This window comes from Lissotriton helveticus, chromosome 9, assembly GCF_964261635.1.
Source record: "Lissotriton helveticus chromosome 9, aLisHel1.1, whole genome shotgun sequence".
NCBI classification, from domain to species: domain Eukaryota; kingdom Metazoa; phylum Chordata; class Amphibia; order Caudata; family Salamandridae; genus Lissotriton; species Lissotriton helveticus.
The window spans coordinates 420,404,942-420,420,789 of record NC_136070.1 but is presented as its reverse complement, the minus strand read 5'-3'; the positions used below and the strand labels follow the sequence as shown (position 1 = coordinate 420,420,789).

Here is a 15,848-nt window from a genome sequence, read left to right as displayed (position 1 = left end):
TTCCAATGAGTATATCTATTTAGCTGCACAGTCGCAATTTGGCAACAATGGGGGTTCCAGTTGTGGCGTTTACTGCACAGTACAATATACCTGCTTAAGTGATTCCATTGTGAAATATATACTGCTACAAGCAGTGGACAGTGGTAGATACTGCTGAGATACATTTTCCACCTCCTGCATAATAATATCCGTTTCCTCCACTTTTCTAGTAACCTCAGCTGCCTCCTTTTTCAGGTTTTCCAGAGTAGTAATAATTGTATCATCATCCAAGATGCGTCCCTTCACTTCATTTAGAGCTTGTAGCAAAGACTTCTCCAGCTGACGCAAACGCAGTTGGAATTCCCCTGGTACAAACAAAGACAAACAGCACTTAGAAAATCCAGTCTTTGCACATTGTATTATCATCAGTTCAGCACCATCTGAATAAGTTATAAATGCTGGTCAAAACACTTGACTGTTTGAAACATGCAACATATTATAAAGCCTGCTGGCCATCTCCAACCATACAAACTGAGCTCCTATGCACAGGGTACATGTCAGCAAAATCTCCTTCATCCCACTATTTCATTACTCCGGTAAAAAAAATGTAAAGATGGCAACCATGCAAAGTGGCTTTTGGGGGTGGGTGTCGAAGTCACAGACGGTTGGACACAACACTAAATGGTCAATGCCACCCAGGTTAAAGAAGAAAAAAAAAAGACTCCAAAGACAGTTCTGTAGTCAACCACTATATGGACAAATAATTCACAGCATGTGAATCGATAAAAGATTCATGCTGAAAAATATGTTTCATGTAGAAAAGTGACACCCTTGGTACAAGATGTTCGGGGTGCTTGTACACCGCATTTCCAATCTTAACCAGCCTTTTAAACAAATAAAGACGTGTGGAGAGGCCTGCAGATTTTCGAGAGGAATAAATGGAGTCTGCAGCTGTACAATTTAGCTAATCGCACAAGTTACTACTTGTGTAACGATATATCTGTAAAAGACATTAGTTAGTGATAGATTCCTTACCTTAGAATATCCCCAGGCGTCAGACTGGATACGGAATTTTTTTGCGTAGCAGTACCCTTGCGCGTCGGTAGGCGTCGTCTGCAGCTCCGCGTCAGTCGTCGGCGTCGTGGGCACCGTCATGACGTCAGGTCTTAGACACAGCTTTTCCGCGCCAGAAACGCCGAGCCATGTTAAAAACCAACACTGGCGCCATTGAAACTAGGGCCCTGAAAGGGGATGACCTTAACACTAGATATCGGTTCGCAGAACGGGGAAGATCGGTGGGTCGGTAAGGAATCTATCACTAACTAATGTCTCTTACAGATATATCGTTACACAAGTAGTAACTTGTGCATCTGAAAGAAACGTTAGTGATAGAATCCTTACCTTAGAATAGATACCCCAGCAATACCAACCCCGGTGGTGGGTCTGCGAACCAATAATCACACCAGAAAGTCCTGGAGGACGGAACGGCGAAAGAAGCCATCCCTCCGGACTTGTCTGTCCAGGCAGTAGTGTCTTGCAAACGTGTACAGCAAGGCCCATGTAGCTGCCTGGCAAATGTCCTGCAAGGGCACGAGTGGAATGAGCCCGCAATCCAACAGGGGGCTCCTTTTTAGCCAAGGAGTAACATGCCTGGATACACAAGATGATCCACCGAGAGATGGTCCGCTTGTGCACCGCTTTTCCCTTCTTAGCGCCCACGTAACCAACAAAGAGTTGGTCATCCACCCGGAACTGGCGTGTGCGATCCAAGTAGAAGGAAATCGCACGTTTTGGGTCCAGACGGTGGAGCCGCTCTTCCTCTTTAGAGGGATGCGGTGGCGGAAAGAAGGTGGGCAAGGTGATAGACTGCCCGATATGGAAGGCCGTGACAACCTTGGGCAGGAAAGATGGCTTAGTACGCAACACAACCTTGTCTGGATGGACAGAAAGGAAAGGGGGTATACATGAAAGAGCCTGGAGCTCACTTACTCTCCTGGCAGAGGTGATGGCAACCAGGAAAGCAGTCTTCAAAGTAGGAAGACGGAAATGACAGTTGTGAAGTGGCTCAAAGGAAGCGCACATCAGAAATGTAAGAACCAGGTTCAAGTCCCACTGAGGCATCACAAACTGAACAGGAGGGAACATGTGTGTGATGCCCTTCAGAAAACGAGTTACAATAGGGGACTTGAACAAAGAAGGTTGATCAGGCAGCCTTAGGAAGGCTGAAAGGGCAGAAAGGTAGCCCTTGATAGTGCCCAGAGCAGAGCCCTGCTGTGCAAGAGAAAGAAGGAAGAGAAGAACCTCAGAATGAGGGGCAGCAAGAGGATCCACAGCCTTTGCTGTGCACCATGCCACAAATCTGTTCCACCTTCAGGCGTATACCGACTTTGTGGAGGGACGCCTGGCTGCCAGAATGACATTACAGACTTCAGGAGGCAAGTCAAATGGCCTCAACTGTCGCCGCTCAATCTCCAAGCATGGAGGTGGAGACTGGACAGGTTCGGGTGGAGGACCGTCCCCTGCTGCTGCGACAGAAGGTTCTCCTGAAGAGGTAGACGAAACGGGGGATCGACTGACATACTGAGTAGCTCTGGATACCAGTACCTTCGTGCCCAGTCCGGAGCCACAAGGATAACTTGGGCCCGGTCGCGCTTGATCTTCTTCAGCACTCTGTGCAGAAGTGGTATAGGCGTACAATAGACCGCAACTCCACTCGTGACGAAAAGTGTCTCCGAGCGAGTGCCGCCTTGGAAATTCCAACGCGCAGTACTGATGACATTGCGCGTTCTCTTCGGTGGCGAATAGATCCAACCAAGGCTCTCCCCACTGCTGAAAGAGGCCTTGCGCCACGTCCGAGTTCAGACGCCATTCGTGATCCATCATGCACCGACGGCTGAGTTAGTCTGCCCTGGCGTTCAGAGAACCTGCCAGGTGTTGAACCACCAGGTTCACGCCCTGATGTTCCAGCCACTGCCAGAGCCTCTTGGCAAAGGGTCCACGACCCCACCCGCCCTGTTGGTTGCAGTATCACATGGCGGTGGTGTTGTCCGTGAACACCTGCACTACACTCCCCCGAACAGAGGAGAGGAATGCCTTCAGTGCTAGACGAATCGTCCGCAGCTCCGAAAGGTTGATATGGAGCCGGGACTCCGCCGGAGACCAGAGGCCTCTGATCCCCGCGTCTCCCATGTGGCCTCCCCAGCCCTGGAGGGACGCGTCCGTCACAACTACGTGCTCCGGTTGGGGAAGGGAGAGGGATCTGCCGCTGACCCAATCGCGGTCCGTGAGTCACCACTGCAGCTGTCTCGCAGTGCCCTCCGAGATCAGGACATGGTCGGATAGGTTGCCCTGATGCTGGGCCCACTGAAGCTTCAGGTCCCACTGCAGAGCCCGCATCCGCCACCTGGCGTGATGCACCAGAAGGATGCAGGAGGCAATCAGTCCCAGAAGCCGCAGCGTCAACCTGACCGAAACTCGGGACAAGGGCTGAAAGAGTGGAATCATAGCCTGAATGCCCCGAACCCGCTGTTCGGGAGGATAAACCCGAAACTGCGCCGAGTCGAGAACCGCTCAGATGAAGAGGAGCTTCTGAGAGGGGCACAGGTGTGACTTCGGCACATTGATGGAAAACCCCAGCAAGTGCAGGAGGTTTGCCGTCGTCTGGAGGTGGTTGACGACTGTTTGGGGCGAGCCCGCCTTTAACAACCAGTCGTCGAGGTAGGGGAAGACTGAAACCCCTAACCTGCGCAGATGAGCTGCGACCACCGCCATCACCTTCGTGAACACCCGTGGAGCGCTGGTAAGGCCGAAGGGGAGCACGGTAAACTGAAAGTGCTCGTGGCCTACCGTGAACCGCAGATAACGCCGGTGGGCCTGCAGGACGGGGATGTGGAAATAAGCGTCCTGCAAATCCAACGCTACCATCCAGTTTCCTGGGTCCAGGGCAGCTAAGACCTGAGCCAGTGTCAGCATTTTGAACTTTCCTTCCGGAGGAAGCCGTTTGTAGGAGAGTAGGGTCTGCAATCCTATGGTCACCCCATATTTTTGCTTTTTGCTTCACTGGTTTACGACTTTCCCTGGCTGTGGGCCTGCTATTCAGACCCACAGCCTAGCTGTTCTCTCTCTAAATTGACACACATGTACTTTAGGTGCATTTACCAATTGGTATTGGGACACCTTATCAGCCCCTGCACAGTGTACCTTAGGTACCCAGGACATAGGTGACCCCAAGGCCTACCAGGGGCTGAAGCATGTGTTATGCCACCCCTCACTGGCCAGCTAAACAGACACAACTGGCTGGTAAGACAGCTGGGGCAAGGTGGTGTAATCACCCTTTGCTATAGGTATAGTATACCTATATCTAAACTCAAAATGGACACATATACTCCTATCAGTCACTCCTATGGCAGGCCTTATCAATCCTGAAGGCAGAGTGCTTGGAATTATGTGAGATGGTGCTCTAGCATGAGCTGAGCCTGTCTGCAGCTTGCGGAACCAAGTCCTTATAGCTGTTCCATGATAACGCTATACCATATACTCTTAAGTGCATTATAATCCTCGCGGTTATTGCTAACTTTGGTATAGCATTATCAAAACATGTGGAGTAAGGTGTCATACGAATTGGAATACTACCCCCAGTTCTGGCGACGGGGGTAGCATTCCACCCTTTAGAGGGACACGACATGTATGTAACTGTGAACCCCGGTTAAAGTTAAACGAAGCCTCAGCATCACAAAATGGATGCAGCCACCACAGACACAAGTCTGACCACCTGCTGCTGGGAGTCCTTCCAGCGAGGGAGGCCTGGACAAAGGGTTTCCTGCCTTGGGAGGTGCTAGCACCACCCCAGACAGGATTTTGTGTATTGAGGTAGGGAGGCCTGAAAGGAATGAGACCTGCCTGGGGCACACAAGGTGTCCCTGTGCATACCCCGGCTCAAACCAGTTGCTGGGGCACTCCAGCCCCAGCTCTGGCTCGAAACCGGACAAAGGATAGGGGGTGTAACAACCCCCCTTCCTGGTCCCACCCATGGGAGGGACCTAGTCACTAGTACAGCCCCCTTTAGGAGGATAAAGGTAGGAGCTGGTCCCATTCCAGATTAGATTATCCTGAACAACTTTACAAGAAGAAACTCTGGACTTCGACATTCTGCTCCACAGAATACTGAAAAATCTCCCTTGTGGGCAAGGAGTGTCCACCCTGCAACTGCAGGCACCATCAAGCGTCCTAGCGGTCCACTTTGTCGTTCTTCCTGCCGGATCCAGACTTCAGAGCCTGACGAGACCCGGACTCCCAGACCTCTCCGACCTCTACCCACATCTGCAGCACAGCTGAGACCCGTGGGTGCGACGAGACACGTAGGACCGGCCATCTTGAAGAGACTGCACTTCGCTTCCAGCACGACTTCTGAGGCATCCTCGAGAAAGTGCTTTGGGGATTGAGAAGCCCCAGCCCCGAGCAGCTCTTGCACCAAAGACCAGCCCTCCAGCATCCACGAGATCTGCGTGGGGCCCTTTTGCTTGATTGCTGCTCGACGCGTTGTCTGGTCACTTGCCGGCTGGCTAGTGACCTCCTAGACGACAATCCACTAAATCTACACTGCTGGTCTGGTTGCTCCAGACTGGCCCTTGCTCCCTTTCAAAAGAGGAGCACCCCGGTCCCTCGTGGTCCACTCCAGACGCCGTTTCCACTCACCGCGTGGGTTGCCTTTGCCAAGGCCTGTTGACTCCAAATCCGGGTCGGACACCGCTGACAGCGAGAGCCTGCGTGGGACAGCTCGTGCCTCCATCCTGGTCGTCGAAGACACCTCCTGGTCCACTTGGCTGCAGAGACAAGCGTCCACTCTTCACCTGATCGCGACGAAAGCATCTGGTTACCTCCTGGTTCCACACCGGTCACTGGCTAGTGACTTTGAACACTGTCCCCTCTGCTTTCAGGTCCTCTTCTTCCTCGATCTACCCGTGGATCGCACCGGACGAACAAGTTACTTACCTTCGGTAACGCTTTTTAGGTCTCGCCCTGGAATTAGCATCCAAAGGATGCTTCCAGGGACGGAGACGTATAGTCAGCTGTCTCGAGGGAAGGACGGACGAGAAGGTGCACAAGCGCAGTCCAGGCTGGATTGCTGTGCGCGAACGCGCACGTTCCGTCCTGCGCCGCCCTCCCAGCCTACCGCGCATGCATGCATGCACACAGACAGACACAGACACACACACACGTCGCAGACAGACACTCGCTCACACACACACACACACACCCTCCCCCACAGTCACACACACGCACTCCAAGACACATACATACACGCACGCACACACACATACATACACACACACATACACAGGCCGCGCGCGCGCGTACATGCGCCCCCCTCTCCCCCCGCCCGCCCGCCGCTCAGCAACGCACTCACCGGCTTCCTCTCCTCAGCTGCAAGGCCCGGCAGCAGGACTCTTCTGCCTGCTCCGGTGCTCCCTGCTCCCAACACGGCTCCAATCGCGGCTCTTCCGTGGGAGGCGGGGTAGGCTCCCGCCCTCCTACTTCCTGTTTCCGGGTGTCGCGCCGGCCTGCCTGACTTCCTGGTCGCAGGCCGGCAGAGTAACGAGGATGTTTTGCGGTATGTATTTATTTAGTTAATTATGCATTTTTATATAGCGCGGACTTTACCCGAAGGCGGTATTTATTTATTCATGTATTTATGCATTTTTATATAGCGCGGACTTTACCCGAAGGCGGTATTTAATTATTTATGTATTTATGCATTTTTATATAGCGCGGACTTTACCCGAAGGCGGTATTTATTTATTCATGTATTTATGCATTTATGCATTTTTATATAGCGCGGACTTTACCCGAAGGCGGTATTTATTTCTTCATGTATTTATGCATTTTTTAGCTTGTACTCCAACATCCACTCTCGCACCAGACAATTTATACTACCCTGTCTTGTAGTTGGGCTTGGGAATTCATATTCCGGACAAATCGGACATGTCTGCAGTGGCAAACTTGGGATCGAGTGGATGTTCGCTGGCAGCTCCATGAGGCTGTTTTAATTGTGGGCTGTTCACTATGCCAGTAACATTAATGCTTGCTGAATCCTTCTGCTGTGCCGCTTAGTGTGTGTTAAAAGGATCAAATATGAGGACCTTTATTGTGAAACACCTGATCAGTAAACTGGGGTCTGCTAGATTAGTTAAGCATGTGGCTGTCACACATAAAACATGGTCCCTTGAGGCATCCTCTGTGCTCCCTTTCTTGAATCTGAAACTGCATTTTCAATGTAATACATAAACTGCCGTTGCATGCCCATTCAGCAGCAGATGTCAGCCAGCTGGAAAGTGTGGATTAACGTTCAAATGGCAAAACCTTAGTTTTGGCTGTTGGCTGTTTTCCAAAGGCCCTTTGGATAATTCAGAACAAAGGGGGTGGGGGAACTGCAGGCCGCAGTCATTTCCCTTCGCAAAAAAACCTCATGAGGACAGGAAAGCGGACAGGATGGACACACACCATCTGTGTGAACTCTGGCAGACTGTCAACATGATGATGACAACAGCAGCAGGGCCAGGTGAGCAGCCCCGCCCCCGCTGCCAGAAGGGGGAACAGTAGGTGATGGCGATGGTTGAGCCAGAGATGTGTCTGCAACGATGCTTCCCGAGGAGAATTGGCCACACCCTTCTTTTAAGGAGAAAACGTGTAAAGTGTGCAAGGCTTGAACCAAAGGCGACACGAGTCATCGGGAGAGAGGCTGCATAGTTGACAAGGCCCCGTAGATGACCCATGAAACTAAGGGCACATTGTCAGCATATCTTCTCTCAGCCCCTGTGCGGGCTCTTTACACATGGTGAACACATCTGTACAAAACGTCCCGTAATAACTGTACAGAATATAAACACGTCTCAAGATAGCGCCTTGAAGGTCTCTGTACACACTGAACTCATCTGTACACAGGCTATTATACGGGTCTGTACATATGGTGAAGACATTTGTATTAAACGCCATGTACTTTTTTTTTACGCACTGTAAACGCGTCTGTACACAGCGCCATGAAGGTCTCTGTACACCCTGCCAGCACATCTGTACACAGCCTCGGCTTTGTAAACGTGAATACATCTGTACAACGTACCATATCGTTTTCTCTGTACTTTGTGGATCCATATGTACACGGCCTGCACGTAACTTTCTACACGTTGTGAATTCACCATCATGTGGGTCTCAGTACTCCTTATAAACACATTTGAGTCTGTTAGTTGGATGAATGGAATAAAGGATGAACAGAGGAGGGAAGAGTTTAAAAATGATTTTTCGTGAGTTCATAGTAGTAAAATAGGTTTGGGATGAGTCAGACATTGGAGGTGGGGAATATTTTGGAAGAAGAATGCAATGAGTCATGGAGTGGTGGTTTGGGGGGGTGTTAGGTATTTTCCTTTCTCTGCAGTGGGTGGAAAACAATATATAGATACACAAGAGGTATACATATACATTGCATCATATAGCTCGCCCTTCTCATTTCAAACGTATCAGATTTCTGCCGTGACAAAGCAGTATCTTGTTCATATTAAACAGCTTGGTTGGGTTGTTCCTAGTCCTCTCTTATAAGTGATGGTTGCCAATGCGTTTTTACTGTCCAGAGTGAACTGTGGCGAATCAGCTTACTTTGGCTACCTGAAAAATTAATTATTGAGCTGGCTACAAAAACTTCGAAATATGGTTGTCAGGCTGCTGCTCAATTTGACAAAGTTCGACCGTGTGACTAAAACATCACCATCAGCTATGTATCAACAAACTTATTTGTTTTAAAGTTCTTTGCCTCGAGATTCGAGTCTTGCACAACCACTCTACGGCATTCTTTTCTCATTAAGTCAGAAAACGCATCCCACGTCGCCAGCTGAGATATCTCAGCAGTCCACTGTTCTGTGTCCCAAAGTATAGACTTCAGAGATGACGAGAACGATCCGTTCCGGTAGCCTACCTGTGGAATCCACTTCCATCTTCGAATAGAGCTGAAACAATTCTTGACAAATTAAGGAATCTGCCTAAAACCTGGGTTCCTGCCCCCTCATCATGTGCCTTGTATTGGCCACTGCACTGTGGTTGAGGTACCATTAGAACCAAGAGACTCCACCCACGAGTGTAAGTTTGCGCTAAAAGCAACATGAACATATATAAATAAAAACATTCTGAACATATATAAATAAATGCATTCTGCCCAGCCAGACACAGGTCTCTGTACATTCTGTGGACGTTCTTCGATACCAATGTTTATCATACAGGGCACTGTACACACTGTTATCTCATTTATAGGCATCATGTAGGTCTATGTACACACAGTGAACAAGTCTGTATATAAAAACATTCCACCTCACTTACTGCCTTCATCAAACTCTCTGGGAGACCCAAGCTGGGGCCTTCAGAGGCAAAGTAATTAAGTCGAGAGGTCCCACCTTTTTACTAGATGATAGATAGACACGTTTTAGCCAATTTGCAGCTTCCTTGAAAGTTCAAGACCCTTTTATTTGCTGAAAAGAGATTAATTAAATATTGCCGCGCTTTCTGAACATTCCCATGAGATGGCAGTCCAACGATCCCTTTCCAGGCAGTAGCTTCAGGTGTCACGGAAGCAGACAAGGAAGTGAGCCCCTTAATTGGCATTCCTCGCGGTTTTGACACAAACCTTAGTTGCCTCAGTGGAATTACTGGAGTGCGCATGTGTTTACACCAATAGCCCGCGCAGACCTACCAAGGACCTTTACAGTAAAGCCAGCATATTGGTACGTCCCTGGTAGCACCGTGGGCCCGTCTAGCCCGAATTAACCTCTTCTTTATTGGTTTCCAATAGGTTTACTCGATGTGATTAGCACCTTCAGGGGCAGAGCTACACAATCTTAGTGTCTCTAACAGGAAGGCAGCCAGGTTCACAACACATATTGCATTGCAAATGCTATAGGTGTCACATTTGTGAAAGTTAAAACTATTGGCATTGTAAATGACAAAGCTATTACTTTAGCTATTACTATAGCTAAATAAAAAAAATGTAATTCGCAATACCAATGGCTCAAACTTTCCTAATGCGAGACCTATTGCATTGCAAATGCTTGTTCTGGTAGATACTATATCTGCCTGTGGATTCCTCACCTTGTGAATATCCCCTTGCGTCAGCAACATTCGGAAATTCTTTTTGTAGCTTCGCGCCGACGTGGATCCGGACGTCACAGAGGCACGGCATCGCACGCGACCCCGCTGACGTCACCGACGCCTATAATAGGCCCACGCCGGCGTGATGACATCAGTTCCGCCCTTTTTTCCATGCCTTCGAGGCACACGGACGGACCGATGACAGTAGACATATACACAGTATACGCAGTATAGAAATCAAGGTAACACACACAGTGTGAAGCAAATGCAATAAAACATTGAAACAAACAAATCCTTGACCATAAAATAATACATTATATAAACCTCTGGCATAGAAGAGTGGACAACGGAGAGGCGGGTGGGTCAGTGAGGAATCCACAGGCAGATATAGTATCTGTGAGAAGTTGGCCTGATGTGCAGTGTTCACGATTCTAGTGATCACTATATATCAGTCCAAACAACCCTTATTGATGATTGGTTGTAAGTCAACCTTATAGACCAGCTATCCTAGTAGCATGGATACGAGCAGTCTAAGGCTAAGACTCTAGAGGGCGTGTTAAGCCAGCTGTTTTACCATCACATTACCCCTTGAACACCCAGTGAAAGGACGCCACACAAGTGTTATGAAAATAAACAATGTATTTATTAGAATCACAACAACCCTGTACTCTTAAAGTGGAATGCGAATTACTAGCAGGTAAGTAACGATTCTCAGAGGCTTTGGGATCGCTAGGACTGGACTACTGAACCTTTAGATTACTAGCAGGAGGCCTAGGGAACTCGGGTGCAGAGTGTGCACTCTCACGCGGGATGCGGGACAAAGTCTATGGAAGCTAGAACTCACAAAGTTAGTGTTCACGGGCGAACCCGACCTGGTAGGGAGAAAACGACAGTGGATCCTGACCCTTGAATAGTGAGGCTATGCTGGGACACCGAAGTGCCAAAGTTACCTAGCCCAGGGGCTGCAGCTGCATAGGTCTGAAAAGACGTCGGGAATCCTCGTGCCGGACCAGGAGCCTGGAAGGAAGAAGTTGCTGGCAGGCGACCAGTGAAGAAAAGTTCGATGGATCCAAGCCTGGATCAAGAAAGAAGGAAACCTGAAAGCAGAGGGGACCAAGTTCTTGAATCACTAGCCAATGATTAAGTGGGCACCAGGATGGCACCGGGCGAAGTCACCGCAGTCAGGTGAGTGGGCGCTGCTGGGCTCTGCAGTCTCTCGGACCAGGAGGCGTTGTCGGCGACCAGGATGGAGGTGCGAGCTGTCCCACGAAGGTTCTTGCTGTCGACGTCGCTGGACCCAGGATTGGGCAAGAAGCCTTGGCTAATTCAAGCCCACGCGGTGGACTCAAAATGGCGTCTTGAGTGGACCAGGAGGGTCCAGGGTGCTCCTCTTCGGGAAGGGAGCAAGGGCCAGTCTGGAGCAACCAGACCAGCAGCAGTGATGTCGTCGGGCGTCATTCAGAAGGCCACAAGCCAGCGGGCTAGTAGCCAAACAACGCAGTGAGCAGCAGAAAGCAGAAGGGCCCCACGCCGATCGTGGAGATGCTGGGGGGCTGCTCTTCAGTGCTGGAGCTGCTCAGGGTGGGGGCTTCTCGGACCCCAAAGCACTCACCAGGAAATTACTCGGTGGGCTTGCTGTGCAGAAGTCGTGCAGTCTTGACGATGGCCGGTCCCTCGAGGTCTCGTCGCACCCACGGTTCTCAGCTGTGCTGTAGAGGTGGATAGAGGTCAGAGGTGCCAGGGAAGCCGGGTCTCGTCGAGCTGGGCAGTCGGATTCCGGAGGAAGGACGTGCAGCAGACCGCAGTGTTCTTAGATGGTGCCTGCGGATGCAGGGTGACTACTCCTTAGCCACAAGGGAGAATCTTGAGGAAGAAATCGTGAAGTCCTTTCGTGGAAAGTGGTATCTTGATTCCAAAGATGATCTGATTTGGAAGGGGGCCAGTCTCTACCTTTATCTGGGAAAGGGGGGCTGGCACGCGACTAGGTCCTGCCCTATGGGTGGGACCAGGAGGGGGGTGGTTACACCCACTTCCTTGGCGGGCTTTTCCCCAGCACAGGGTCTGGAGTGTCCCTGGAACTGGTTCAAGCCGGCCTATGCACAGTGAGCACCGGGGTGCCACGTGCAGTCACCTTCCTCTGTAGCCCTGCCTACCTACAATACACAAAACCCTGTCTGGGACGGTGCTGGCACCGCCCCTGGCAGGAAACCCTTTGTCCTTATCTCCTGCTCTGGGAGGACTCCCAGCAGCAGGAGGGCAGACTTGTGTCTCGGTGGCAGCATCCATTTTGTGGAGCTGAGGCTCTGTTTGACTTTAACCGGGGTTAGGGGTTACATACATGTCGTGTCCCTCTAGAAGGGTGGAATGCTAACCCCGTCACCAGAATTGGCGAGGGGTTAGTATTCCAATTCGTATGACACCTTACTCGACATGTTTTGATAAAGCGATACCAGAGTTGGCATATAACCGCGAGGATTATAATGCATTTAAGAGTATATGGTATGCGATATCATGGAAACGGCTAAGGGATAGATCCCGAAAGCCGCAGACAGGCTCAGCTCATGCCAGAGCACCATCTCACACGATTCCAAGCACTCTGCCTTCAGGATTGTTAAGGCCTGCCATAGGAGTGACTGATAGGAGATCTGTGTGTCCATTTTAGGGTTAGATATAGGCATACTATATCTAAAGCAAAGGGTGAGTACACCACCTTGCCCCAGCTGTCGTGCAGCCAGTTGTGTCAGTTTAGTTAGTCAGCCCAGGGGTGGCATAATACATGCTTCAGCCCCTGGGAGACTTCTGGGTACACCTCAGCCCTGGGTACAGGGACTTGGAGAGGGCCCAGTGCCAATTCAGTACCTGAGTACAATTTGGATAGAGAGAACAGCTAGGCTGTGGGTCTGATTAGCAGGCCCACAGCCAGGGAAAGTCGTAAACCAGTGCAGCAAAAAGCAAAAAATCTGGGTGATCATAGGATTGCAGACCCTACTCTCCTACATGACCCCCCCCCCCAAACTTTGGGACAATAAACTAACCTTGACCAGGTGAGTCTTCTTGCTCTAAGTGGAAATACCTGGAGAGCCCATCAGCATTGCTGTGATCAGTACCAGGTCTATGCTCCACTGTAAAATCCATCCCCTGTAGGGAAATGGACCACCTAAGCAGTTTGGGGTTTTCACCCTTCATCTGATTTAGCCACAAGAGGGGCTTATGGTCTGTCTGAATGGTGAAGTGAGTGCCAAACAAGTAGGCCCTCAGCTTCTTCAGGGCCCAGACCACAGCAAAGGCCTCCCTCTCGATAGCTGACCAATTTTTCTCTCTGGGTGTCAACCTTCTACTAATGAAAGCAATAGGCTGATCATTACCATCAAAATTCAGTTGAGACAGAACAGCCCCCACACCCAACTCAGAAGCATCTGTTTGGACAATGAATGGCTTGGAGTAATCTGGACTCTTTAGGATAGGTGCTGTGCACATGGCCTGCTTTAGGTCATTGAATGCTTTCTGACAGCTAGCTGTCCACTGAACTTTCTTTGGCATCTTTTTGCTTGTCAGGTCATTAAGAGGGGTCACTATGGACCCATAATTTCTGACAAACCTTCTGTAGTAACCAGTCAGGCCCAAGAAAGCTCGAACCTGAGTCTGGGTGATTGGAGGAGCCCAGTCCTTGATGGCCTGTATTTTACTCTCCAATGGCTGAACCTGGCCTCCACCTACAAGGTGGCCCAGGTATACAACCTGTGTCTGCCCTATCTGGCACTTTGTGGCCTTGATAGTGAGGCCTGCCTTTTGCAGAGCCTCCAACACTTTCCTCAGGTGGACCAGGTGATCCTCCCAGGTGGAGCTAAAGACAGCAATATCGTCCAGATATGCTGCACAGAAGTCATCCAGCCCAGTGAGGACTTGATTCACCAACCTTTGGAAGGTGGCAGGTGCATTTTTCAATCCAAAGGGCATTACCACAAATTGATAATGCCCACCAGGGGTAGAAAATGCTGTCTTGGGTTTGGCTTCCTCAGCTAACCTGATTTGCCAATACCCAGCTGTCAAATCAAATGTACTTAAGAAGTTGGCAGAAGCCAATTTATCTATAAGTTCATCTGCTCTTGGTATTGGGTGGGCATCAGTCTTAGTGACTGCGTTGAGGCCTCTGTAGTCTACGCAAAACCTCATCTCTCTCTTACCACCCTGGGTGTGAGGCTTTGGCACTAGAACTACTGGGCTAGCCCAAGGGCTATCTGAGGGCTCAATGACTCCCAGTTCCAACATTTTCTGCACTTCAGTTTTGATGCAGTCTCTAACATGATCAGGCTGCCTGTAGATTTTACTCTTGACAGGTAGACTGTCTCCAGTGTCAACATCATGGGTACACCAATCAGTTTGGCTGGGTGTCAGAGAGAACATATGTCTGAAGGATTGCAGAACTTGCCTGCAATCCTGTTGCTGATGTTCAGTGAGGCTGCCACAAAAGACAACACCATCAACTGATCCATCATCAGGATTCTGAGTGAGCAGGTCTGGGAGAGGGTCACTCTCTTCCTCCTGTCCCTCATCTGTGGCCATGAGCAAGCTCATGTCCTTCCTGTCAACATATGCCTTGAGCCTGTTAACATGGAGCACTCTGAGAGGGCTCCTGGGAGTTCCAAGGTCCACCAAGTAGGTAACCTCTCCCTTTTGCTCAATGATGGTGTGGGGCCCAGACCATCTGTCTTTCAGAGCTGCTGGGGCCACTGGCTCCAGCACCCACACCTTCTGTCCTGGCTGGTACACAGTCAGAACAGCCTTTTGGTCATGCCAAGCTTTTTGAAGTTCTTGGCTGGCCTCAAGGTTTTTGGATGCCTTTTCCATATACTCAGCCATCCTGGAGCGGAGACCAAGTACATAGTCCACTATGTTGGTTGCAGGCTTTTTGAGAGGTCTCTCCCATCCTTCCTTCACCAAACACAGGGGTCCTCTCACAGGATGCCCATACAGAAGCTCAAAAGGGCTGTAGCCAACCCCCTTCTGTGGGACCTCTCTGTAAGCAAACAAGAGGCAGGGGATCAGGACATCCCATCTTCTCCTAAGAGTTTCAGGTAGTCCATGAATCATCCCTTTCAGGGTCCTGTTGAATCGCTCAACAAGCCCATTGCATTGTGGGTGGTAGGGTGTGGTGTACTTGTAGTTCACACCACACTCCTTCCACATTGCAGTCAGATATCCTGACATGAAGTTTGTACCTCTGTCAGAAACGACCTCCTTTGGAAAACCCACTCTGGAGAACACTCCAACTAGGGCTCTTGCCACCACAGGAGCTGTGGTGGTCCTCAGGGGAATAGCTTCAGGATACCTGGTGGCATGGTCCACCACCACCAGTATAAACTTGTGCCCTGATGCTGTCTGGGGTTCCATTGGACCAACAATGTCAATCCCCACTCTTTCAAAGGGAACCCCCACCACAGGTAGTGGTATGAGGGGGGCCTTTGTTGTGCCACCTGACTTACCACTGGCTTGGCAAGTGACACAGGAGCGACAAAACTCCTTGGTATTCTCATTCATATGGGGCCAGTGAAAGTGTGAGACAAGCCTGTCCCAAGTCTTTGTCTGACCTAAATGACCTGCAAGGGGAATTTCATGGGCCAAGGTGAGAAGGAAACCTCTCAGAGACAAGGGGATGACCAGCCTCCTGGTCGCACCAGGCTTGGGGTCTCTTGACTCAGAGTACAGGAGTCCATCTTCCCAGTATACCCTGTGGGCACCTGTGG

At 50.2% G+C, this 15,848-nt stretch overlaps 1 protein-coding gene across 1 annotated transcript in view; it reads right to left on the bottom strand.

The window, feature by feature from the left end:
* The window catches only part of DYNC1H1 (dynein cytoplasmic 1 heavy chain 1), a 1,596,152-nt gene that overhangs the window by 592,959 nt on the left and 987,345 nt on the right, over positions 1-15,848 (bottom strand). Inside the window, exon 60 of the mRNA XM_078660192.1 lies at positions 91-344. Within this exon, the coding sequence (XP_078516318.1) occupies positions 91-344 (254 nt within the window). The remainder of the gene's footprint in view (positions 1-90; positions 345-15,848) is intronic.